This window comes from Lissotriton helveticus, chromosome 3_1, assembly GCF_964261635.1.
Source record: "Lissotriton helveticus chromosome 3_1, aLisHel1.1, whole genome shotgun sequence".
NCBI classification, from domain to species: domain Eukaryota; kingdom Metazoa; phylum Chordata; class Amphibia; order Caudata; family Salamandridae; genus Lissotriton; species Lissotriton helveticus.
The window spans coordinates 1943687900-1943713170 of NC_136061.1; the positions used below are offsets into that span (position 1 = coordinate 1943687900).

At 47.1% G+C, this 25271-nt stretch overlaps 1 protein-coding gene across 5 annotated transcripts in view; it reads right to left on the reverse strand.

Annotated features, from left to right (window-relative positions):
* Window positions 1–742: 742 nt before the first annotated feature.
* Window positions 743–25271, reverse strand: part of DENND4A (DENN domain containing 4A) — a 587116-nt gene continuing 562587 nt past the window's right edge. For all 5 annotated transcript variants that reach the window (XM_078683021.1, XM_078683023.1, XM_078683019.1 and 2 more), the window contains 3 exons: window positions 7053–7215; window positions 6052–6116; window positions 743–4388 (listed from right to left, as the gene is read on the reverse strand). In XM_078683021.1, coding sequence (XP_078539147.1) covers window positions 4252–4388; window positions 6052–6116; window positions 7053–7215 — 365 coding nt within the window. In that variant the 3' untranslated portion in view covers window positions 743–4251. The remainder of the gene's footprint in view (window positions 4389–6051; window positions 6117–7052; window positions 7216–25271) is intronic.

Below are 25271 nucleotides of genomic sequence, written 5' to 3' on the forward strand. Positions count from 1 at the left end.
TATGTGAATGCCTGTCCTAGGCTGCGATATTAAAGATAGTGGAATGTTCTTCCATACTCGTTCACTGAATACGGATATTTACATGTATGTGCTTGCCATGTCATCTAGTGCATTGCCACCATCAGCAGTGACTCCAGAGAAAGCTCCACCTCCTCCTTCATCGCCTCACTGGATGGACGCAGGAAGACTCACGAGTTGTGGTTAATCCAAGCCGTCACCTATGACTTTTTTATCTTATTAGCGGACTCAAAGTCATATCAGACTCAAACCTTCCCATACTCATTGATTTCTACACAGTAAAAAGGGAACCTTTTCAAAAATGGCCACCACTAGGCCTACACATGGCGAAGAATGGTACTGAGATTTTCTTGCAAGACTTTAAAATCCAAAGCAATGTCTATCCACCTCCAGTACACATACACAAGGTCAGTAGACCCTCTCATCTATGTCTGCTGTCAAATCGCTTTTGAAAACAAAGATGTGGGGTTACTCAAACGGATAAGAGGAGAATCAAGTCCTAATTGGTGAGTGTGCCACAAATGATCCGACAGCAGGAATTACCTGCTTCAATAGATATATTTAAATGGTGTGTCAAGTTTTTTTCTGAGGGCAAACAGATTCAGCCTGCATGAACAGCATGTTAAACCTTCATTTCAACAGTTAAAAGACACCACGTCATCCAGAGGGAGGGCATCGTTTATCACAGACAACAAAGGACAATATGGTTTCAACGCACAAAGCATGATTTTGAGACACTTTTATTCATTCACTGCTCATGGCAAGAATATGGTCCCATGAGCCTATTATTTATATTGATTTCTGGAGCTCAGAACTCTCTGGTTGTGGCAAACTAGAAAACGTCTCCATCAATTCTGCCGTGTATTTTAGAATTTAAATATAAGTTTGGATCACATTTTTTGCTGAAACTAGCAGATGATGTGACAGGAGATGGATTATGTTACCCTTTTCAAATTAAAGGAACCTTCCATGTACAAGGTAATTCACAGTTAGTCTTGTAGTACACTTAACATGTACGCGACTCGGTTCCTAACCAGGCGTTAAATCATTTACAATGTAACCAAAATTAATTGTTTAGTATTATTTAGTAAAGGGTTTAATTAAGTATATACCAAGTAGCTAGGATATGTTTAACACAGGGTGTATCCACTGCATGTAGGTTCATAACGCAATCAGTGTAAAGCCGGTCAGAAACGCAATGCAGTAGAAGGAATAGTGGGTTTTAAACAACTAGCAGAAACTGCATCAAGGTTTCTATAGCAACGCAGTAGAGGGGTATGCTACAGGATTATACTTCAAGTGCTTTGTGCGGAAGAAGGTTAAAAGTGAAGTCTATTCAGAGCTCAAACAGTCTGACGAACTGAGTAGCGGGGAAGACATGCCGACTGACAGACGTTGGGGCTGTGAAAGAAGGTGCCTGTAAGGTAGAAACAGAGAGCTGACAAGAGTTGAGGCTACTCTTGATGTGATAACTAATTCCAACCTTTTAAAGTGCTGAGTACTAGCAAAAGAAAATCCAAGCACTTCCGAGGAACGTTTCAATGGCAATTTCAACATTGTGCATTTTCAAGTTGCCTACAATTGTTGGCAGTCTCACACTTGGAAGCACTGTCATGCTGGACCAGTCTCAGTTACCTCACATGTTGAAATATTTGATTTTGGACACAAATCCTCAAATCTCACTGCGTTAGACACTCCGAGTGCTCCAGAAATGTTGACTGTATTTGAGACTAGACTTCAAAGGTGGATGGGTTGAGCATCTGTCTATTTGTGGATAGGTAATGGGGGACACGCGCCTGTACCAGGATCATGTATAGAGCACCCTCGATGTCCCTGGTACTTAGCAAAGTACTTTGATCTTATTGATACACATTGACTGTGGAGAAGTGTGGCTCACTGGTTAGAAGCGGCAGACCCTGAAGCAGAGGTCAGGCCCAGGACCAGGGTTCAATTCCCGACACGGCAGGGTCTTGGGCTCAATGTCCGCGGACTCGATAATTCTCGCCTCGGTGCCTACTCTAATCATGGGTCCCACTCTGCAACTCTGGGCAATAGCTTGCTTAATCTCCACAACGGCCCCAACAGCGCTGGGATGCCTGGCTTCACCTTGGGGGTGCCCTGCAGGGGGCTTCTCACAGGGAAAGCCAGGATGGGTTCCACAGAGGTATACAGCGCCTGGATGCCCCGAGATGGGGCGGCAGTGCGCTTTACAAGTATACACACATTTACATTTACATTTTACAATGAGCAGCTTGGGTAGAAGGCCAAGGAGCTCAACCATTAACTCGGGTTGATGGAAGAACAGCACTGAGGAGTTTCCTGGGAATCATACAGAGGATGGTAACTGTGCTGAGCAATCTTGACACATTATTACAGGATGGAGTTCGAGGGAGCACATTACAGATGACATTTACACACCACTTAACCAGTACATTAAACAAAGAAAGCATAGTCAGCAATGATAAGCAATGTCCTGATTTGCCCGGGGCTTCTGATGTGAAAATGAGCATTTCTACAGGCAAACTAGTATTCATAGTTATCCGCTGACCAATGTGGCCTAGTCACCGACAGCTGCACAATTTGAGATAGTGTGAACTGTGCCAGATGGTATCATTCAACCTCCGGTGTGTATGCTCTGCCTCTTGTTATTTGCCATTTTTAATTAAATAGAGGGAAAAGGGCAGGGCAACTATCCATTACACATCTCTGCACAGCTACGCACCTGATGGGGATCTGGACATCAACTTCCACACTTCTAACTGGAGGCTGGGCTGACTGTGCAATCTGTATTCTGCACAGCCATTTCATAGCCTGTGCAACTAGTGTTTCAACTTCACGTCTGTAAACTTACAAAGATATTTGAGAACACCCTCTTGCTCCGCATTCAAATACATATTTACAGATTGAATTTGTTTTATCGTATAGCTCTCCTTGCAGGAACAGCCTCTATAGAATCCACTTCTAAATTCTCTGTTTGCAATCTGTTTTCTCCGATTCTTTGCTTTTGCTTGCAGGATGTATGGTCTCCATTTTGGAACGGGGTGCCACTGGTATATATATATTTTTATGATATATTGCTATCAAACAAGGTACCAACTTAGATTATTTTTAAACTCACAGTACATTTTCTATTCATTATGCTTGTCCGTTTAAAATCAAATCTGAAAGAATAAATATAGATTTCTGTCCTCTGGCTCAGAGAAATGTTGCCTGCAACACTTCTAGCTACAGCAGACCATGGCTGGGGGTTGGATACATGCCTTTGGTTTCCCCCCAGACATACAGGCCAAGATCTCACGGAGCATGTGCTAGCAAGCCATTGGAGATGAGGTGCTTGTCATGTCATGGGTGCTTCAAACCAACATCTGCCAGAAACAAGAGTACCTAGACTATTTTTCAAGGAGATGTTGTATGACTGAGCAACAGGAGTTTCATCAGAGATAATTTATAGTGTCTGTTGAAAGATCTGCACTGGACAGGCCTGTAAAAACCTGTTTGAAATAGTACAAATATGGTTTACAATGCAAATATTGCCCCCCACAAAACTCATTGTATTGTACTTAAAAGTCTAAATCAATCACAAACCTTAATAAATATGTACATTCTGATAGTCTCTTGCTCAAAAGTCTTTCCTGCAAAAAAATATTTGTAGAGCCTCTTGGAAGTCGCACTGGAATCAGACCATCATCTTTAAGGGCAGAAAAACGCTTCCGCATGGACCCATCTATGTTCTCTCAGGTGCTGAACAGAAGGGCTTTTTAGTTCAATGTTTGTTTTCTTCCTGCTCCTGGCAGTGGTTTTACCTCTCATTTGAAATGTGTAAACTGATAAAAATTCATAGTGCTTTGCTTATATTTCTTCAGTCTCCAGACTTTCCAACCAGCTTCCAATCGCAGTGAGATCTGGCGGCATCAGCTTTACAGTTTTTGATTTGCCTGTCTCGCCATTAATGAATCACAACTTCTTGCCTTGACCGATCAAAGTCTGCTGAACGCTGGTAACAGCGAAGCTGATTTTGCAGCATTTAAAAAAGTTCACTTTTGACATGACATAACAGTACTAGATGAGGTCTGGGAATGATTTCAAGTGTAAATATTCAGCACCAACCACAACAAGAACCTTGAATTGCATCCGACGAGAAGTCGCCAGCCGAAGATTGAAATGCTCATGGAGGCAGAAGTGCTTTTTTAAAGCAAGTTCACTATACAACATAAGAACCTAAAATCAAGAAGTTTAAAGATACGGCTGTCCAAAAGTCTTTCGACATTCCATGACCCCAGTACTCGGTGGACGGTCACAGTTGTGTGTAAACTTCGCCTGATTCGATGTGAGACGGTCATATGCCAATTTGTACTCTTTGTCAAAAACATCTGTAAAAGGTGAAAAAAGCAAAAGTCATTGATGTTTCCTAGGGACCACAATCTAGTTGAGCTCTTCCATGAGCGACAAACACTTCCATACAAGTACAATCACACATTGACCTCGTGTCTTCTTCAGGACCTCTTCTTTCTTTCTAGCTCACCCTGCTGACTGTGTCCTCTCCAGTCTACTTCTCATTCATAAGGCATCTGGTCAATGAATCACATTGCTACCTAAAATCCCCAAACGTGGATGCTAGATCAGCAACGTATAATAAGGATACATTTATGTTGAAGGGAGGTTGCAAGAACTGCCTTGATCTGTTTTCAGCACAGATGTCCCAGCAGCCTTTTGGGTAATTTTTTTGGCATGAACAGACAGCAGACTTGTGTTGGTAGGCATGCTGAATTACGTTATTTACACTGAGAGAAATGGAGCATATTTTATTGCAGTCTAATTGCATTTATATAGCACTTACTAACCCCAATGAGGCATTAAATTAATTTATGGTGAGTTGCATGTTACTCCAGAACCTAAGATTAGTGGTTGTTTAGTGGTTTTCGATTAGTGAATTAGGTGTTGTTTCTCAGAAGACAACTAGTCCTGGGCAGTAAATTCCGTTCCGCTCGCGGAATTTAGGTAATTTTGCGTTCCACAGAGAAAGCGGAATTGCCCAAAATTCCACGATCCGCAGCTTCGCGGAATTTTTTGCTTGTTCGCGCTTTCAAAATGCCTGTTTGCGAGATATTTCTCCCCGAGCACGCAAACAGCGTTTGCGAACAAGAAAAAAGCATTGCGAACAGGCAGAACAAGCAATTCCGCGTGTTTGTGGAACTTTTGCGTGCTGGCAGAGATTTTTTACCATTTCGCCGAGCTTTGCGTAGCACGACTACGCAAATTCTGCCCAGCCCTAAAGACAACCCTGTCACATTATCCTAGCTTGTAGTGGAACAAGAGGGAGTCAGAGTACATCAGTAGCATGAGTGGGGAGTTTAAATTACTTTGAGCAAATGATTGGTGGGGTGAACAGACAATATAGAGGAAGCTCTCACTGAGGAGGGGGGATCTCACAATTGGTTGGGGTGGGGAGTATGTTGGCTCAGGTACATAATTGGTGGGGTAAAGGGATACAGTAGAAGAAGCTTAGAAGATTAGTAGATTGCGGGCAGTTTGTGAGAACGGAGGCGTTATATGCAATGTGTCGAGGCACAGCAATTCACATAAATACGTACAGAAAAGTAAGCCAGAGGTCATACAGTTTTGTGTCTCTACAATGCTGGCAAGTACAATAATTTGTTCAGGTCACAGACATCTGGATGTGCATTACAGGGGGATAATGCAACAGCCACTACAAAGGAGGTGGAGAGAGCAAGCAATATACCGGGGTGCACAGGTGAGCAGCAACCAGCAAAAAGGGAATATTTTAAGGCCATTATCTGGAAGTATTGTGTCTGGTACTGAAAGCCACACCTAGGATATGATGTCCAGTTCCAGGAGCTACATTTGGGGTACTGTGCTAAGTTCTGAAGGCCTCGGGTAGAGATTAATACCCAAATATAATACACAGCTGAAACACATTAGTCACCGTATCTTGGGTGTTACACTGAGACACAAATATGCATTACATGTAAACATGCATGCTCAGACAGAGGTGAACCATAAAAACAGAATTACCTATGTCAATGTTTTCTCTCCCAAGAGCAATAAGTGACAGAAACAAAATTTCTCTATACAAGCTCCTGCGGGAAGACGAAAGAAATGATTAATTCTTTAAAAAAAAAGAAATAATAATTATCAAACAATGATTGCAAAATTACCAATTCTCGGCACACAATCTTACAGTCTCTTACTCAATTCAAGGGCCTCATGAGCTCAAAACCGTTTTCGATGCTATTCACATTTTACATTTGGTAATGATTAAAATGTCTCACCCTACTTACATGTATTGGAATGTTCAAACTTTTAAGTATTTCGATGCCCCTTTGCTGAGGTGAAGACAAAAATAGATCAATGCTTTCCGCATTTACGTACTGAATGACAATTGTTACTCTTCTCAGTATTCACAGTATCACAAATACTTTGGAAATAGTAGTCTGGGGCCAGGAGTGATGGTTCTGTTTTCTTAGTGATTTTAAAACCAGTTGGTCTCCTACAGAATACCTTCTCGCTTCTCTTGATTTTACTAATGCAAAGAAAGCTCATCTCACCACCCATCAACCAGAAACCAATAAATATACATAATGTTGACATCACACAACAAGCTTTAAACCCCTCTTTTTTATCTTCCATTTAGAAGGAAGTAGAGGCCGATGTTGTCCCATTGCTACTGTTCTGTCTCTTCACAAGAAGTTCTTCTTGTCATAGATAGGCTGGGCCTTTCACTAGTGTTAGAGCACATGACAAACACAGCTTGCGGGAAGCTACTACATCCAATAAGAGATTTACATTTTGGCGACTTGCATTGCAACACACCAGTTTTCAGCTAAATACCCATTCCAAATAATTACTGTTACCTACCAAGATCAGATAGGAGGTCATATCTTGTTTGACATCAACAAGGTAAGCTGTAATGCAACATGTCTTTTCTAGAGCACCCCTGTAACATTACAACCATAGAAGGTATTGACCATAGTAAGCTGCTAACAAACTGTCTTGTATGCAAAGTTCTGCTTTACCTCTGCCGTCTTAAATTCGGGGATTTGCTGAGAATCTCTAACATCTGAGTCACGGGCTGATGCACATCATTCATCTGTATGCTGTTCACCATATTCTTCAAAAGGCCCTGGTTGAAGGCTTCTTCCTCTCTTTGAGGAAAATGAACAAGGGGGTACTTTGGGGCTACAACATAAAAAAAAGAGATATATTTGAAATGCACAGAAACAAAATAGAATATGAAGACAACTCGATCAGTAGCACACACATCACATATGCAGCTAGACATCACCTCCAGTTGGGGTTGCCAAGAAATCCCACCCCTATGCAATGCTACCAGAGTTGACGCTACTGCTGCATTGAACACTTCAGTTGAATCAAGCGGAAAGGTACTTTGTTGCTGACTTGCAGCTGTCAGTTCTGTTTGTTTAATTCCAGTGTTTATGCTTTGTTATTTTATTCTCAGGATTTTTGATACATTACCATTTTGATGCTTGGTGCTGAGATGGATGCAGAGGATGTGTTACGGAATTAACTACTATGGTTAAAGGACCTCAGCTGCTAACACGGGGTTAAAAATCTGGAGTTATTTTAACATACCTTACATCCAGGAAATGCATCTACATCGCAATGATCAGTCACTTATGACATATGGTCTTCCTGTGTCATACAACTCGTATGCATATGGCTAAAGAGACAATACAAAATCAAGTCCGGATAATTTTTTACTTTCATTTCTAAAGACCTTATATGAACTAACTTTGGGTGGAATGACACTAATGGAGACTTCAGTTTTGCTTGGGGTGACCTGTTTGATAGATCCAAAGAGGGCAGGCCTACCGAACTATTAGAATCAATACTGTGTGACCTGTGAAAGAGATGTTTGGAGAGAACTAAACCGAGTTTCACAGTAGCATACCTTCACTTCTCTTGTCTCCAGGTAGGAGTAGAAGATTTATTATCTCTTAAAGAGTAATGCACTGGTGTCTGACTTTTAATTATCAGACATTGGGCTTATTAGGATTTCTGACCATGCACAGGTTGGTCTCACCTCCCTTGGGCCCTTTATCTTGAAAGTAGAGGAAACTAAGGTTTCATCTGGTGACCCAGTCTTTGCAGAGGAAGCAAACACACAGATTAAAGAATATTTCAGCTTGATGAGTGAATGGGTAAAAGTTCTCGAGACCAGTCTGGGATGTTCCTGAGCCAGTTCTTCTTAGAGGCAAGCTTCTTGATGTTTAACTTACATTTGCTTTAGATGTTTGACTTCAAAATTGGAATCTGAATTACATCACTTAGACCCAATTTAAAGGCGCACAGGGTCCCTTAGACCGTTAGGGAATATTTCAGCAATTAGGGAACGGCTACAATCCTACAATACCAGAGCTGAACTGGCCATTGTTCACCTTACCTAGAAATCCTATGAGGTAGATAATAGAACCAGGGCCCTTTTAAGATATAGGATTAGGATTACAATTTGGGAAATTATATCCAAGAAATCATTCCTCGGCTGCCTGACACTTCCTAAAACAGGAGAAAGTGAAATAATTTGAAGAACTCCATGATGCATGTTACTTCACTTCCCCAACCCCTCCCAAACTCGATGCTACCTAATGCACAAGTTACTACTTGTGTAACGATATATCTGTAAGAGACATTAGTTAGTGATAGATTCCTTACCTTCGAATATCCCCAGGCTTCAGACTGGATCTGGAAATTTTTTGCGTAGCAGTACCCATGCGCGTCGGTAGGCGACGTCCGCGTCGTGACGCCGTGATGATGTTGTCGGAGTACTTAGACGCCGCCTCCGCGTGCTGATGTCAGTTCTTATACACAGCTTTTCCGCGCCAGATACGCAGAGCCATGATAGAACCAACACTGGTGCCATGAAACTAGGGCCCTGAAAGGGGATGACCGTAACCCTAGATATCGGTTCGCAGAACGGGCAGGAAGGGTGGGTCGGTAAGGAATCTATCACTAACTAATGTCTCTTACAGATATATCGTTACACAAGTAGTAACTTGTGCATCTGAAAGAGACACGTTAGTGATAGATTCCTTACCTTAGAAAAGATACCCCAGCAACACCAACCCCGGTGGTGGGTCTGCGAACCAATAATCACACCAGAAAGTCCGGGAGGACGGAACGGCCAAAGAAGCCATCCGTCCGGACTTGGCTGTCCAGGCAGTAGTGTCTTGCAAACGTGTGCAGCGAGGCCCACGTAGCTGCCTGACAAATGTCCTGTAAGGGCACACCTCGGCCCAGGGCAGTTGTAGTCGGCGTGGCCCGAGTGGAACGAGCCCTCAGCCCAACAGGAGGTTCCTTCTTAGCCAAGGAGTAACACGCCTTGATGCACAAGATGATCCACCGAGAGATGGTCTGCTTGTGCACCGCCCGTCCCTTCTTCGCGCCCAGGTAACCAACAAAGAGTTGGTCATCCACACGGAACTGGCGTGTGCGATCCAGATAGTAAGAGAGCGCACGTTTTGGGTCCAGGCGGTGGAGCCGCTCTTCCTCTTTAGAGGGGTGCGGAAGCGGAAAGAAGGTGGGCAAGGTATTGGACTGCCCGATGTGGAAGGCCGTTACAACCTTGGGCAGGAAAGAGGGTCTCGTCCGCAACACAACCTTGTCCAGATGGACAGAGAGGAATGGAGGTGTGGAAGAAAGAGCCTGGAGCTCACTCACTCTCCTGGCAGAGGTGATGGCAACCAGGAAAGCAGTCTTCAAAGTAAGAAGACGGAGAGGACAGTTATGGAGCGGCTGAAAGGGAGCACACATTAGATAAGTAAGTACAAGGTTCAAGTCCCACTGAGGCATCACGAATGGAACAGGAGGGAACATGTGTGTGATGCCCTTCAAAAACCTATTTACAATTGGGGACTTGAACAAAGATGGCTGATCAGGTAGCCTTAAGAAGGTGGAAAGGGCAGAAATGTAGCCCTTGAGAGTGCCCAGAGCAGAGCCCTGCTGGGCAAGATAAAGAAGGAAGAGGAGAACCTCAGAAAGAGGGGCAGAGAGTGGATCCACAGCCTTTGCTGTCCACCATGCCACAAATCTGTTTCACCTGCAGGCGTATACCGACTTTGTGGAGGGACGCCTGGCTGCCAGAATGACATTACAGACTTCAGGAGGCAAGTCAAATGGCCTCAACTGTCGCCGCTCAATCTCCAAGCTTGTAGGTGGAGACTGGACAGGTTCGGGTGGAGGAACATCCCCTGCTGCTGCGACAGAAGGTCCTCCTGAAGAGGCAGACGAATCGAGGGATCGACAGACATGCTGAGTAGCTCTGGATACCAGTATCTTTGTGCCCAGTCCGGAGCCACAAGGATAACCTGGGCCCGGTGGCGCCTGATCGTCTCAGCACTCTGGGCAGAAGTGGTATAGGCGGAAAGGCGTACAATAGACCGCAACTCCACTTGCGACGAAAAGCGTCTCCGAGCGAGTGCCGCCTTGGAAATTCCAATGCGCAGAACTGATGACATTGCGCGTTCTCTTCTGTGGCGAATAGATCTAACCAAGGCTCTCCCCATGCTGAAAGAGACCTTGCGCCACGTCCGAGTTCAGACGCCATTCGTGATCCATCATGCACCAACGGCTGAGTTAGTCCGCCCTGGCGTTCAGAGTACCTGCCAGGTGTTGAACCACCAGGGTCACGCCCTGATGTTCCAGCCACTGCCAGAGGCGCAGAGCCTCCTGGCATAGGGTCCACGACCCCACCCCACCCTGTTTGTTGCAGTACCACATGGCGGTGGTGTTGTCCGTGAACACCTGCACTACACTCCCCCGGACAGAGGGGAGGAATGCCTTCAGTGCAAGTCGGATCGCCCGCAGCTCCAGAAGGTTGATGTGGAGCTGGGACTTCGCCGGAGACCAGAGGCCTCTGATCTCCGCCTCTCCCATGTGGCCCCCCAGCCCTGGAGTGACGCGTCCATCACAACTACGTGCTCCGGTTGGGGTAGGGAGTGGGATCTGCCGCTGACCCAATCGCGGTCCGTGAGCCACCACTGCAACTGTCTTGCAGTGCCCTCCGAGATCAAGACATGGTCAGACAAGTTGCCCTGATGCTGGGCCCACTGAAACTTCAGGTCCCACTGCAGAGCCCGCATCCGCCACCGGGCGTGATGCACCAGAAGGATGCAGGAGGCCATCAGCCCCAGACGCCGCAGCGTCAACCTGACTGAGACTCGGGATAAAGGCTGAAAGATCGGAATCAGAGCCTGAATATCCCGAACCCGCTGTTCGGGAGGATAAACCCGAAACTGCGCCGAGTCTAGAACCTCTCAGATGAAGAGGAGCTTCTGAGAGGGACACAGGTGTGACTTCGGCACATTGATGGAGAACCCCAGCAGGTGCAGGAGGTCGGCCGTAGTCTGGAGGTGGCTGATGACTGTCTGGGGCGACCCCGCCTTCAACAACCAGTCGTCGAGGTAGGGGAAGACTGAAACCCCTAACCTGCGCAGATGAGCTGCAACCACCGCCATCACTTTCGTGAACACCCGTGGGGTGCTGGTTAGGCCGAAGGGGAGCACGGTAAACTGAAAATGCTCGTGGCCTACCATGAACCGCAGGTAACGCCGGTGGGCCGGCAGGACGGGGATGTGAAAATAAGCGTCCTGCAAGTCCAACGCTACCATCTAGTCTCCATGGTCTAGGGCAGCCAAAACCTGAGCCAATGTCAGCATCTTGAACTTCTCCTTCCGGAGGAAGCCGTTGACGTTCCGTAGGTCCAAGATAGGGCGTAGGCCCCCTTTGCCCTTCTTGGGTACCAGAAAGTAGTGGGAGTAACAACCACACCCTACTTCTGGCCCAGGAACACGCTCAATGGCCCCCTTGGCCAAGAGTGCCATAACTTCCTCTTGCAGAAGTTGCAAGTGATCCCCCGACACGCGGTGGTATTGCGGTGGCATGGCTGGAGGGGTCGCCTCGAAGAGGAGGGAGTAGCCCCTTCGGACGATTTGCAGCACCCACCTGTCCGATGTGACAGTGCGCCAGTGGAGATGGTGATGGCAAACCCTGCCCCCCACTGGCGTCACATGGTCCTGAAAGCACGGACTAGGAGGGTTTTGAGGCGGATGCTGCAGGGGCAGGTGTGGACTGGCCTCGCCGTTGTCCCGACCACCGCCACGGCGGTTTCCACGTCCGCCACCACGCTGGATGGTAGTCTGCGGCACGTGGGTGGCAGAACGTGTGGGGGCGCCCTTTCCTTGGCCACGAACGGGGCGAAAATCAGCCGTTTGCTGTTGCGGGGCCGAGAGGCCCAAGGACTTGGCCGTAGCCCTGGAGTCCTTAAAGCGCTCAAGCACATGGTCTGCCTTGTCGGCAAAGAGGCGACGGCCATTAAACGGCATGTCCATAAGTGTGTTTTGGACATCTGCCGAGAAATTGGCGGACCTCAACCAGGCGTGACGACGAATCGCCACCGTCGTCGCCATCGCTCTGCCTAGAGAGTCGGTAGTGTCCAGCCCACACCAGATGGAATACCGTGCCGCATCTCGGCCTTCCACAAGGGCCTGGCCGAGTTTAGCCCGAACCTCCATCGGACATTCTGGCAGCACGGCCGCGACTGTGTCCCACAGAGAGTGGGTGTAGCGGCCCAAGAGGCACGCGGTATTGACTGACCGCAATCCCAAACTCAGGGAAGAGAATACCTTTTTCCCATAAGTCTCGTACCTCTTGGATTCCCGGTCGGGGGGAGCCGAAGGGAATGCGGTCTGGGAATTGGAGGCCTGGATGACCAGGCTCTCAGGGGTGGGGTGGGTAGACAGAAAGCAAGGGTCACCCGGAGCCGGGCGGTGGCGCCTGGCCACGTTCCTATCCACAGGCTGCCCTGTGGCGGGCCTGGACCAAGTGCCCAAAAGAACGTCTGACAAGGCCTCATTAAACGGCAGCAGAGGCTCGGCCGAGCTTGACTGCGGTTTAAGGACCTCAGTGAGGAGGTTAGTCCTCACGGCCGCAACGGGGAGCTCAAGGCCGCCGTCATCAGCACCACGCTATAAGCAGCCCCCTCCTCCGTAGCCACGCTAGGAGGGGAGACAAAACCAGTGTCGGGCGAAGTGTCCAGACCACTGGCCTCCCCAAGCTCTCCTGTCCAGTCCGCAGAAGACCGACACTCACGTGCCAGAGGGTCCTCAGACACCTCCCAATCCTCCTCATCACCCACCGCCTGGTACTCAGGCTCAAAAAGATGGGGTCGGGCCATAGAAATAAAAATCTCCCATCGGCGTCGAGAGCGGCGCAAAGCGGTGCCGCTCCTGCGCCGTACCCGAATCGAGGGCAGGACCAGGGACGACGTCGTCCTGGGACGGCGCCGGGGCGACACCCGTGGGGCCGACGCCGGCGATGTCGTGAGGTCGACCGGCGGCGACCCGGATCCGGAACCGGACCCAGAGGGGCCCTGCGACCGAAGTCGCTGACGGCGCCGGTGCCGGAGCACCCGGCCCGTGTGGGGACCCAGTCGGCGCCGCCTGGCCCGAAGGCGCCGTGGAACCAGACGGAGGAGCGAGCGACCTCATGGCCATGAGGAAGTCTGCAATCTCCCCCGTTGTCGCGTCTTGCCCAGGGACCGGCGGGTGTGGAGCAGGCCGCGACACCTGCGGCTCCAGCAGAGCCGGGTGGGCGGTGTCGCCCGGAACCCCCGGCCGCGATGACGCCTCTTCGACTTCTTGTGCCTCTTAACTGAGGACTTCGAGCCCGAAGACTGATGACGACTCCCGGAACTGTGGTGGCTCCGGCCCCGCAACCGGTCCCTCGACCTCCTTTCGGACCAGGACCTCGAGCGGCGCAGGGCGGACTGCCGAAGCTCGAGTCGCTTACGGGACCGCTCCCGTCTAGCCTTAGACGCCAGGGACGTCAGTCGGAGCAGGATTTGTCGTCGTGGTCCAGGCCTAAACAGTGCAGGCACCGGCGTTGGGGGTCGGTAACCGACATCATTCGGTTGCAGTCGGCGCAGGGCTTGAACCCGGACATCCCTACCGGCACCGTCGGAGTCGAATAGACTTCGAAAAGGGATCAAAAAGGATCTCAAAAGGTTAGTCAAAAAGTGACTAGGGTACAACTTTTTCCAGATCTGCTCTAGCTGGTGCGGAAAAAAGAAGAACTGACGTCAGCACGCGGAGGCGGCGTCTAAGTACTCCGACGACATCATCACGGCGCCGACGACGGACGAGGAGCCGCGGACAACGCCTACCGACGCGTATGGGTACTGCTACGCAAAAAATTTCTGGATCCAGTCTGACGCCTGGGGATATTCTAAGGTAAGGAATCTATCACTAACGTGTCTCTTTCAGATTGTATGAAGTGCAGCTCTTGTGTCTTTTCAGCAGCAGAAAGGGGACTTTGGACTCAGATGCTGCCCAGGGTGGTGGTTTCACTTTTATCACAATTGAATACCAACCAGTATGCAATGTTGAATTAGTGCTTGCCAATTATTTTAACCTCAGCAGCAAGCAAACTCCAATGTTCCTGACGCACAGGGAAAAGTCTCCCTGCATGTCGGGAACATTTTTATTACATTACCTGGGCCCATCATGACTGCCACAATGGTCCAGAGAAGGAAATATCAGAGGCAGACTTCCTACCCTAAACAGGGAAGGGAATGCAGAACTGTGATCTGGCAGATTTGTGGCTGATTGACTGCATGGTCAAGTGATCCTAAATGTGGAGACATATGAAGTCTGCTATTGAAGCATGGTAGCTTCTCCACCGCTAAACGGGGCTGGAGAACCAGAGTTTGGTTGAGAGGAGCAGGATCCCCCGTAATTTACAGCCTCAATGACGGGAAACCCCTAATCATCTCCAATCTGTGAGGCTGAAGTGTATTTAGCCATCAGCATGTTGAAAGGTAACTAGGCTTCGTGTCAAGGGGAGGGGGTTTCATGGAGATTCTGCACGTTTGCTCCCCTGTTGGTCTCTAGATCAACAGCCTTGTTTAATTACTTTTTTTTTTTTTTTAAACCTTTATTGTACAGTTCAATAAAATTACAAGCACGGGCCAACAACCGCAGGGGCCGGCCGCAACACAAGAGTAAGACCCACTATAGTATCAAATGACACAGCTCTTCAGCCGACAACCCTGAGGTCCGGCAGCGAATCAGGATAAACATTGTATTAAACTCACAACACGTTAAAGGATAAGACGAAGGTTTCATTTTATGTTTAACCCCCCCCCCCCCGACGTAAAAAGCAGGAAAAAAGAAACAGACATATCTGGTGCCATACATTCAAACACTATGATAAAGTGAGCAGGTACGAAAATAGAATAATCACAGATCAATTTAATGGGAACGACCGAGACGCCTGCGCTAGCAAGCACAAAACAGGATGTACGACAAAGCAATCTATAGCCCAACGCAGTCGCCCGCACACAGACCCCGCCCACCCATTAACGCCAGGATAGAAAAAGAAGTACGGTTACCAGATACTGGAAGACATAAGAAATCAGGATAATACCCCACCGTTATGAAAGGAGAGCGAAAGGAAAGCGTGAGATAAAGAAACCATAAAAACTAAACTAACAAAACTATAGACCCATCCCCCCACCCTGCACCCCTGCATTTGGCTTTCGCCTAACCCCAACTAGCAGCGTGCCTGTCGCCCCGACTAACTAAACTACAAAAAGTAAAAGAAGAATGGAGGAGGAGAATGTCATACAAACTCCCGGTCACCTTTCCCCCCCGCCTGAAACGAACAACCCCTGTCCTAAGACCACAGAGTACTAAAAAATATTATAGACAGAGCCAGACAGGGGGACGTTGAACACCGCATAACCTCCGCAAGCATTACGTTAGCGAATCCCTTGTCCTCTAAAGCCCCGAAATCAGACCCAGACCAACAGTCTCATCCTTGACCCCTTCGATCTTTCATGCGGACTCTGTCCGGTAACACCATCACCGCCCCAGGAGAGTCAAAGTTCGTAGGAAGTTCAATTAAGATTAATATGAGACCAGTCGAACACATTGAGTCTCTGCAAGCATCCGCCACCGGTAAGATCTCCCTCACCGACATGCAGTCCAGATATCCTTTCCTCCGTAGATGTAAAAGAACCACAAGGGCGGGAAGGGACGGTAGTGACTTTCGGTTTTTGCAAGTCGTAGTCTCAAGGAGTGAAGAACCAGGTAGCTCCACAATGATCGGCTGCGATGGTGAATGCAGCGATACCCCCAGAGAAACAATTCCGCAAGTATTCTGCAAACAGGTCAATGGCGTCAAAACTTTATCGCGCACGGGGTCTCCATCCTCCTTCACTACGGGCATCGTGGGAGAATCAGTTCGTTGAAAGTCATGTAATAGAACAGAGCCTAGACTCGGTCACCCAGTTTCGATGTCACCAGCGATCATTTTATGGACAATGGTCTCCAGATGCAATTGAAGTGCCCCGATGGCGGCCATCACTGTCTTCAAAGACGGCTCACAGTTCGTCCGATCCGCCTCCACTCGCTCGGTTCCAAGCATGGGCGGGTTCCTCAGAGAGCCGGCTCTCTCCGGGAGAAGAGGCAAGAGCGGAGCGGACGGCAACGGAGGGTGCATTATTGGTCAGCAGTACGCCACCGCAAGCGAGGGCCCCGGCCCAGCAGACCCGGGAGGTGGCGACTGGGTCGCCGGGGACGGGGACTCCCCCCCACAGCCACAGACGAAGCCTATCACCACTCCTTCAGTATAAAACAGACCAGACGCTCACCACCAAAAACAGGCCAGGATAACCTCCACTGCAAGAGACCGGACCCTGTCTGAATCCCACGCCCGATGTTATTCAACTGCAACCCGGCTGGGCAAGTACTCGAGGCCCCGGCTCAGAAGCTGGGTTAGGCTGAGATCTTAAACACGACACAACTCCGTCAATCTGGGCAATAAAATTCTCTGGACCGCACCGTCAGATTCAGCAACAGTTCATCCACACGGGGGTCGGGCGTAAAATCAGGATATCTGGCAGGATCATCAAGCAGCAGACGGAGGTCGGCGGAGCCGGGAGCCTATGCAGCCATCTTGGTTGCTGCGTAGCTCCTCCCATTGACATTTTGACTTTTTATATGGAAATTACATCTATGTACCAGGTTGGTAGTTTGTTTTTTCTCTAGCTGGGGAAAGGCCATACACTCTCATCATTAATGACATACCTATTTATTAAAATGTTTACATCCCAAGATCGTTCCAACTGGTGGAAAAAGCTAAATGGAATACTATTCTTCCAGTCTTGAAGCTGAGAATGCATTTTATAGGATGGACTGTGCCTTCTTTCCACAGATACTTAATTCCATGGGATATGATCAGCCAACACATATTGACCTTTAAGCAACTATGTTAATTCCTCAGTCTAACGTTAACCTTAAGGGTTGTGCTTCCAAAGCATTTTCTCTCCACAGAGAGTCATAAGGCAAGATTTCTTTCTCTTTCCTTTTTTTCTTCCAGAGATGTTTGCGCTGGCCTCTCCTTTTTGCACTTAGCATAAAGTACTTGTCGTGTAAAATTAGAGGTGATGATTGAATTCAGAGGAAACGGATGAGAAAATGCTAAATCTGACCATTGTTGTAATGTTATTCTGTGGCCACTACGCTCCCGTCTCCAATCACTTCCAGCCTTGGTAAAAGAAGAGGTGCAAGGTTTAAAAATTACTGGAGGGAAACTGAGATTTTTAATCTGAGCAAAGACAATGTCCCTTATCCCGAAGGGGGATGCCATAGGCTAAGTATCAAAATGTATCTCCTAACTGGATCTTGGATTTGCACAGGGCTAATTTCCCACCCTAACTTTCATTTAAAATGAGATCTGAAAAGGTGGACACCACTATTTTCGTGATGAATAGGTAGGAGTGACATTGTCAGAACTAATGTTTTGCCCCATGTTCTGTACCTCCTCAGGACCTTCCTATTCAGTTGGACTACAACATTTTTGACAGATTGCAGATGACTGTGTCTACATTTTCTAGGATAAAGAGGTAAATGACTGACATTGCAAGTTCTATAGAAGCTCAAATCGCAGGGAGTATTCTTTCTTTGATTTTGAACTATTCTACCAAGAGGCCCAACTGAAGATAATAGGGACTGGTCAACAAATGAAAAGTGTGGGCTTGTATTGCCCAAGCTGTGGCAGGGAAAGCACTGTGTGTCATCAGTTAGCTCCCTAGAACAGAAAACTCCTCTAATTGTTACATAATCAAACCAATGAGCTCTGTAATAGATTTAGATGATAACCTTCTTTCAATCACCCTATTCTTTGATTCGCTAATCGAAAAAATGTAGCCAAGCTAGGCACCATGGGCCTTTTCATAAGAGATGGGAGGGAGGTAGTAGAATGCTGTTCAATACATTCTTGGGAGGCATGACTAAGCTTTTTACCCAGTGCAAACAGCATTTCAGTTTAGATGAAAGGGAGCTGTTGCTTTATATACAGCCAATGCACTGGTTAATCCATCTTTGAAGATGGCTGCAGCAAAAAAAAGAAAAAAGAACTACAGATATGAGATTTTTTTGACATTGGACTCTGACCAGAGGTTTTATTACAAATATTTACACATTTTTGGAGGTGTCTATACTTACACCCAAATGGGCACACAAAAGTAATTGAAAATTAACCTTGGTTGCTCTCTATTCAGCCTGCCGCATGGATGCTAAGAAACAAGGCAATGATGTGTAAATTAAATGTTGGCCCTTTAGTCTATTCTAGTTTCAGAATCCTGCCATACACTGGTTGGGTCCAGAAAGCAGGCTTGACAGAAACAAATCTTTTATTTTGGTCATTCATCAAAGGAGGAGTCAGTCTGACAAATGGTGAAGCCCAAAATGAAACCATGTGACCACTATTTTTAGATTTCTTAATGAAAGTATATGTGTTTATGGGAAAGTTGTCTTTTTGGACACAGTAAAATGATGGCCCTGACCTACAAATCTGCAAAACACCTGTTTTGTTATTTATTTAATGTTTACTAAAACCATGAAGATGCACAAAGCATCATGACTACATTTCATAAATAGGCGGTTGGGGTTGGGATGGGGGGGAGGAGCGGTATGCGAACTTAATGTAATTAATGGTTGGGACTGTTGGTTGGAGTATAAGCCGTCTCAGAGCACGTTGCTTGGACCGGATTGTTTGACAATCACACTGTGGAGGACTATTCGGTTCCTATGGCGATCCTTTGTCTCAATGAGGGGTTGGTTGGGGTTTTGAGGGGTTAACAGTAAGATGTACGATTGTTGTGCAAAAATATCAATAAAATGTGTTTTAAAAAAAACAAACAAAAAAAAAAACTACATTTCATCACAATAAGCCTTTGCAGATATTTATTACATATGGCTACTTAAAAAAAAACAGGATGTTGAAGGGGATTCCATAATTTGATATTAAAAGTAAATTCTAAAGAGAATTTGTGGCTAAGTTCATAACTAATTCTGTGCTGCAAAGGGTAAAAAATATTTTTGCCACTTTTAAAGAATGGTAAAAGTGCACAAATCAGTGTAGTTTAAAACAAATTACAAGAGCGGCAGAAGATAAAAGAGGAGGTTTTTTCACCTCCATGTTCCGGGAGGCAAGGCATGTCTGTTGTGTGAATGTATATATGTTGAACCAACTGTGAATGCCTACCTTTGCTTCAACATCAGCTGCCAAAATAGTGTATCCAAATTATCTTTTCGCTTAAACATTGCCAATGTAGACGAAATATGAATGCTGCAGGCTTTTTAAACAGTTGGTGAATATCAGGTGTATAAATCAAAGCTCCTATTGAATAATTTGTACATTTTAGTCATGGTTGCGGACTACTTGACTCGTAAAATAAAATAAAAATATCTCACCCTGTCACAATAAAATACTACAGTAGAATACCATTATGCATGGTCCATGATACAACTCCATTCAATCAATCAGTATTTGTAAAGCGCAGCTTATCACTCGTGAGGGTATCCAGGCGTATTTAAAATTCATATAGTTTAAGACCATTTGACTCTTTCCTGAATTGCAATTCTACATCTTTGGAACGAGGCAGAAGGAATGGTTTCTTACCTATAATTCTGCTTCTTTCTCAGGGGAATATCCTTTGAAATCATAAGCACTCAATAGTCCCGCCCAGTGCAGGGACCACATAGCAGTTCTTTTAAAGTCACATTTACTTTGCCTTAAGTCATAAAGACCAGGAGACCAGGAGAGACATGTGACACACATTTTAAAATGTGCAGCCGTTATACAGGCTATATTGTCAATTATATTAAATTACTTTACAATTTGGAAGAAAAAAAAAGCTTAAGCCTTTAAAAGTCACTAGAAAAAATTAAAAAGTGACCTTTTAAAAAAGTCTTTCACATGCTCATTTGTTTTGTTTTTTTAAGTAAAAGAAGGGGAAATACAGGCTGCAGCAGTGAAAACAATAAGAATAGGACGCTGCACTTTTAAGGACACCTTGACCTCCAGTGTCCCATCGTGCACCTGCAGGTGGCAGTTTATTCCATTATTTGTAACTAATGAATTTGCAGTACAGAGTTATTCATATTTTCTATCTTCATTTGAGGAGGAGGGGCAGTGCTTATGATTTTAATGCTGATTTTTCTTCTCGCTTAAGGGATATCCATTGATAATCATAAGCATTGAATATATTAGCAAACTCATCATCAATTATGTGAAAGGCAGGAGATAGAAGGGAAAAGTATAATTAATGAAACACATTTCTCAGAAAGGCTTGCCCGACTAGGGCATTTGCTCTTGCATTTGAAGCAAGACAACAGGCTACCACCGCTGCTGTGCAGCCCCAAGGACCAAGACATGATGCACAGAGTTGTACCAGAGTTTGCGGAGCAGTCGGAGATTTGCTGGGACCCTCAGAAGGCGAGTTATCGACCCAGGAAGGATTGGCCTGGGACTGCAACCATGGGCTATTGGCCAGAACGGAGAGCCCTTCGTGAGACTTCAACCCTGCAAACAAGCCCCCCCTTACTATCTTTGTGGACCGAGGAATTCCTGCAGGAAGATTCCCATCAACCACATTGCATTCACAGCATCCTTAAAGCATCTTCAGCATAATTCCTCCCTTGCATCAGGACCACTACATGGGATTCCATTAAAATGCAGACAAAGCGCCTGGAACCGTAAGACTACTTCTCCTGTGAAGGTAACTGTTATTGAGGACCTTGCTGGTCCCTCTGAGAAGCTCCCTGCCTGAGTTGGTTGCCCCAAATACTTTCTAACCAACCACATTGACAATTACCTATGTTTTCTTTGAAAAAGTTTCTAAGTGTCCAATTTGTTGACTTTGCCAAGGCTTGCTCGTAGTTGAGTGAAATTGCTTTGATTTGCTATTACTTGTACAATCTACATCTCCAGAACGTCTTGTGGATCTTTTTCATTCTAGTGTCTAAAATCTCATAATAGGTCTCGCTCCTGGCGATGCAGCGCAAAGCGCTGTCGCCAGCGAGACCTATTGTCGTCGACTAGGCTTTCAAGGGCTCTCAAGGGAGACAGGAGCTGGGCAGGCGCAGGCTGCAGGCTGGACTGCAAATGTGGATGCGTGCATGAACACGCACTGCGCCTGTCCCCCTTCCGTCCTCGCAAGCCTCAGGCAATTTCACTTTTGTTTTCCTAATGCGAACGCACGCTCAACTCGGGATTTTCTAAGCCCGGTGAGCGACGCACTCTTTTTTTCTAAAAGCCTGTCTATCCTTATGCCGCACAACGTGAGGAGCGAGCAAGCAAATTGAATCCATTCACATAGGTCGCAGCAAGCAGATTTAAATTTAAACAAGACCCTTTCGGCTCCCGTAGGTGCATTCTTCCGTGCCCCAGCCCCCCCTGCTCGTGTAGAGCACACCGAGGCAGGTAAAGTGAGCTCCTGCCCTCCACCCCAAGGCCCATTAGTGGGAGCGAATCAGTGACGACGGAGACGAATCTCACCTGCCCAAGCGTGGCGCAGGCATAGTGCCTGTGTGACGCACAGCTCTCCGAAGACCCACAGGGCATTGACTTCAGGGATGGTGGGCGCTAGATCCAGTGGCGCTCGCTCGGTTCACCTGCCAGACGCTCCTTGAATATCTCCCCGGTGCTTCCTGCTGACTCCGGGCCAAGGATGATCGGAACCATATAGCCCAGAGGGAGTGAGTGGGAGGGAGGAACCGAGGAAGGGGAGGGCTCAAAGGAGGTCCGGGAAGGGGCAGAGGGAGGAACGCCCCGCCCCGCCCAAATCAGTGCTTTGTTGTCGGTTGGAGTCAGCGCAAGAATGTGGAAGCCCAGCCCCGTTGTGACGTCACAGTGGTAAACAGATAGGCTCCTCACAACAGTGAGCTGACATGCTCCTTGTTGAAGATTTGCTAGAGGTAACAAATTCCCGGGGGAACTGTCACAATCAGATGTGAGGTCAGCAGAGGGGATCGTGCCTGGCGGGGAGTTGATCAGCAGCGAAGGAGCAGTTAAAAAGACAAGGCCCTGCTGCGCAACAGTGGGAAGTGAGTGTGTGGCCCCGTGGCGGGCACAGTCTTGTTTTTGCAGTTTATAGCGCAAACTCGACCCGAAGGAATTAGACCGCTTTACATGAGCACTAGTTACGTTACACTAATACATTCATTTTTAGGCACTGGGAGATTGACTTGCCCAGAATCATTGGTTGTTGAGCGGATGTAGAGACTCGAACCCAGTTCCGTCGGCAGCTCCCACCGTTACGCCACATCCTCTTGATCTTTTCGGGTGGCAGGTGTATTCGATGCCGCAAGAAAATCAGTTTAATTAATACTGAGTGCATTTGCTTCAAACGTTTCATAACATTAGCTTCTGCTGACCCGTGTTAACATAATCATGTGCTGTGACTTAGCGTTTAAATAGCTCGTAGTGCTATGACACCCCCTCAGGAGAGCTTCGTTGGTGCAGCTCTCCAACTCAAAAAGAACCCTCTCTGACAGTCAGTCCCTGCCCCTTCCCGAGGCCGGTGGGGGATTCTCACATGCTGGCCCCCGCAGAGATCTGACTGGGCGCTCCCTTGGAAGTGCGGACCCTCAAACAGCGGGGAAGACGGATGGAACGGGCCTGTGTATTCAGGTGTAGGACTGGCAGCACATGACCGCCATCTGGGGTAAGGCCTGAAGGTCTGTGATCATTGCCCAGGGGCGAGGAGAGGGGCACTGGGCGAGAGTGGACGGCCTCACGGAGGTAAACCCGGGGCCCAAACATGAGCCTCGAATTCTATGGTGGAGATACAGAACCCCGGCGCATGCGCTGCTCTGCGAGGCATACTGTATTGGAGTATGCAATAGAAGCGCCACCCACTCTCCGCCCATATTTGTCACTGACTTGTGTCATTGTTCTTTGTAAATGATGCCTTCCGATTCGTTAATAGGCTTGTTAATCCCTCCTTAGTGCCGCCGTGTCTTCATTTGTAAACTCCTATGAGGACTGGTCCTTTTAATTTGGTTGTTACACGGTACATCTTCTTTAGTCTGTAAGCACTATTTTCTTTAAATAGTTTCTCCTACTGCCGGCACAACATGTTTTCCTGCAACATTCAGTGCACCATGCGTGTTTTCACTTTCTAAGCAGCCCTGGACAATGGCGGACGGTTTTTTGAATAGGTCTCACATTTAGAAGAGTTTGAGCTATTGACATTGTTAATGACAATGCCTTTTATTTATGTGTTAATATAGCCAAACAGATCAAGAAAAGGTGTTGTTATTTACAATGCCAATAGCTTAAAACTCTCGCAAATGCGAGACCTATTGCATTGCAAATGCTTTTTTTTTCTGTAACTGGCTTGACCTAGAAATGCTAGCCATTATGTCAAATTACGAGCCACATTGGACTCTAACCTCCGATAGCAGCTCTAGCCTGTGGACTAGCTTGTCCAGCCTCACCTTCTCCTGACCTTCAAGTAACTAACTGCTTTCTTTCTCCATGCTTGTGTAGTGATTAGACTGTGCAAAGACACACAGGGCGCAACGAGGCTTGCGTTGAAAGTTATAAAACATTTCAGAAGATCACGCATTGTGTCCAATGGACTCATATATACTTTGAAAATCTAGTTCACTATTATTTCTCAGATCCTGACGATCCATTGAGGCCCCCTGTAAAGGCCTTGGTAGCTTGCTATGCTCACTTAGTGGTACCGGGTTTTGCAAACTCTTGTGATATTTGTGTGGTGTTGCCAAAGCCCAGCACTCCCACTCAGTATTGTTTCAGCACCACTTTTAGGCAGGACCAGGATCTACTCTAACTCAATTAAAGGAAACCTCCAGACATATTTTGTACCCTTCCTTCCCGAAATTTACCAGGCCTTTTATTATTTTTTTATAGGGCCTTAGTGAAGAGACCCTTAAGGTACATAAAGGTAGGTTACCCAAGTAGTTTGTAGCCATTTTTCCGCAAGTTCATTCGTTGCTCAAGTAATGAGCTATAGCAGAATTCTGGAAAAGACGCCTTCTGCTTGTGAAGGTGGGGTCTCCCCACCCATTAAAGCACCTCTTCTTTATACACCACTTCCGTTTCCATCTCTCACAATATGGACTTCAACTCGGTCCTTCAGTGGTCCAACCTAGCCCACAGGGGCAGCAGTCCAAACTGAGCTGTCTTTTCTGTGGACATCGATTAACTCCGTTTCTGAGGCAAGTTTACCAAGCCGTGTTTTAAGCCTATTTTTAACCGTTTTTACCTGCGATACGAAACAGCGTTGCTTATGCACTATTGCAATCCAAAACTTCAAGGGCTAGTTGGGGGATACTGTTTTTAAACTTTTAATAGTCTCTGTAGGCCACTCTGTATTGCCAACTGCTGCTATTCTATATTTGTTGCCATTGTTGCTATTTTATATCTCCTTACCGCTTCTGATCCTCCATGAAGATTCCTTGACTCCTGACTCTCTGGTCCACCGCCCGGTTCTTACGGTTTGCGTGGAGAGAGCTGGGAGAAGGCTTCTACGCCCCGTTAACTCCTGACCCACTTCCGGGCTGGGAGCCATCTTGGGGGTTGGCGCACTAGTCATTTCCCTTCATCCAGCCATAAATGCTAGAGAGGGACCGGGTGCGCAGTAGACACGTGCAGCGGGCACCCCAAAGGCAAGCCCATCTGTGCGCATCCACGCCTGGACGGCGCCAGGCGCTACGAACCCTGTTCCACTCACCATCTACATGAGGAGTGAACTCCTTGCTCCACGCCACACTGTTACCAAGAGTCTCTGCTCTCCTCACGATTGGTGCAGCAGCTCTATTGAATACAGGTGCCATTTGTGTTGTTTCTCCCATAGCGTGGGGGTTGGGACTGGGTATGTTCCCCCCAGAGCCCCTATCATA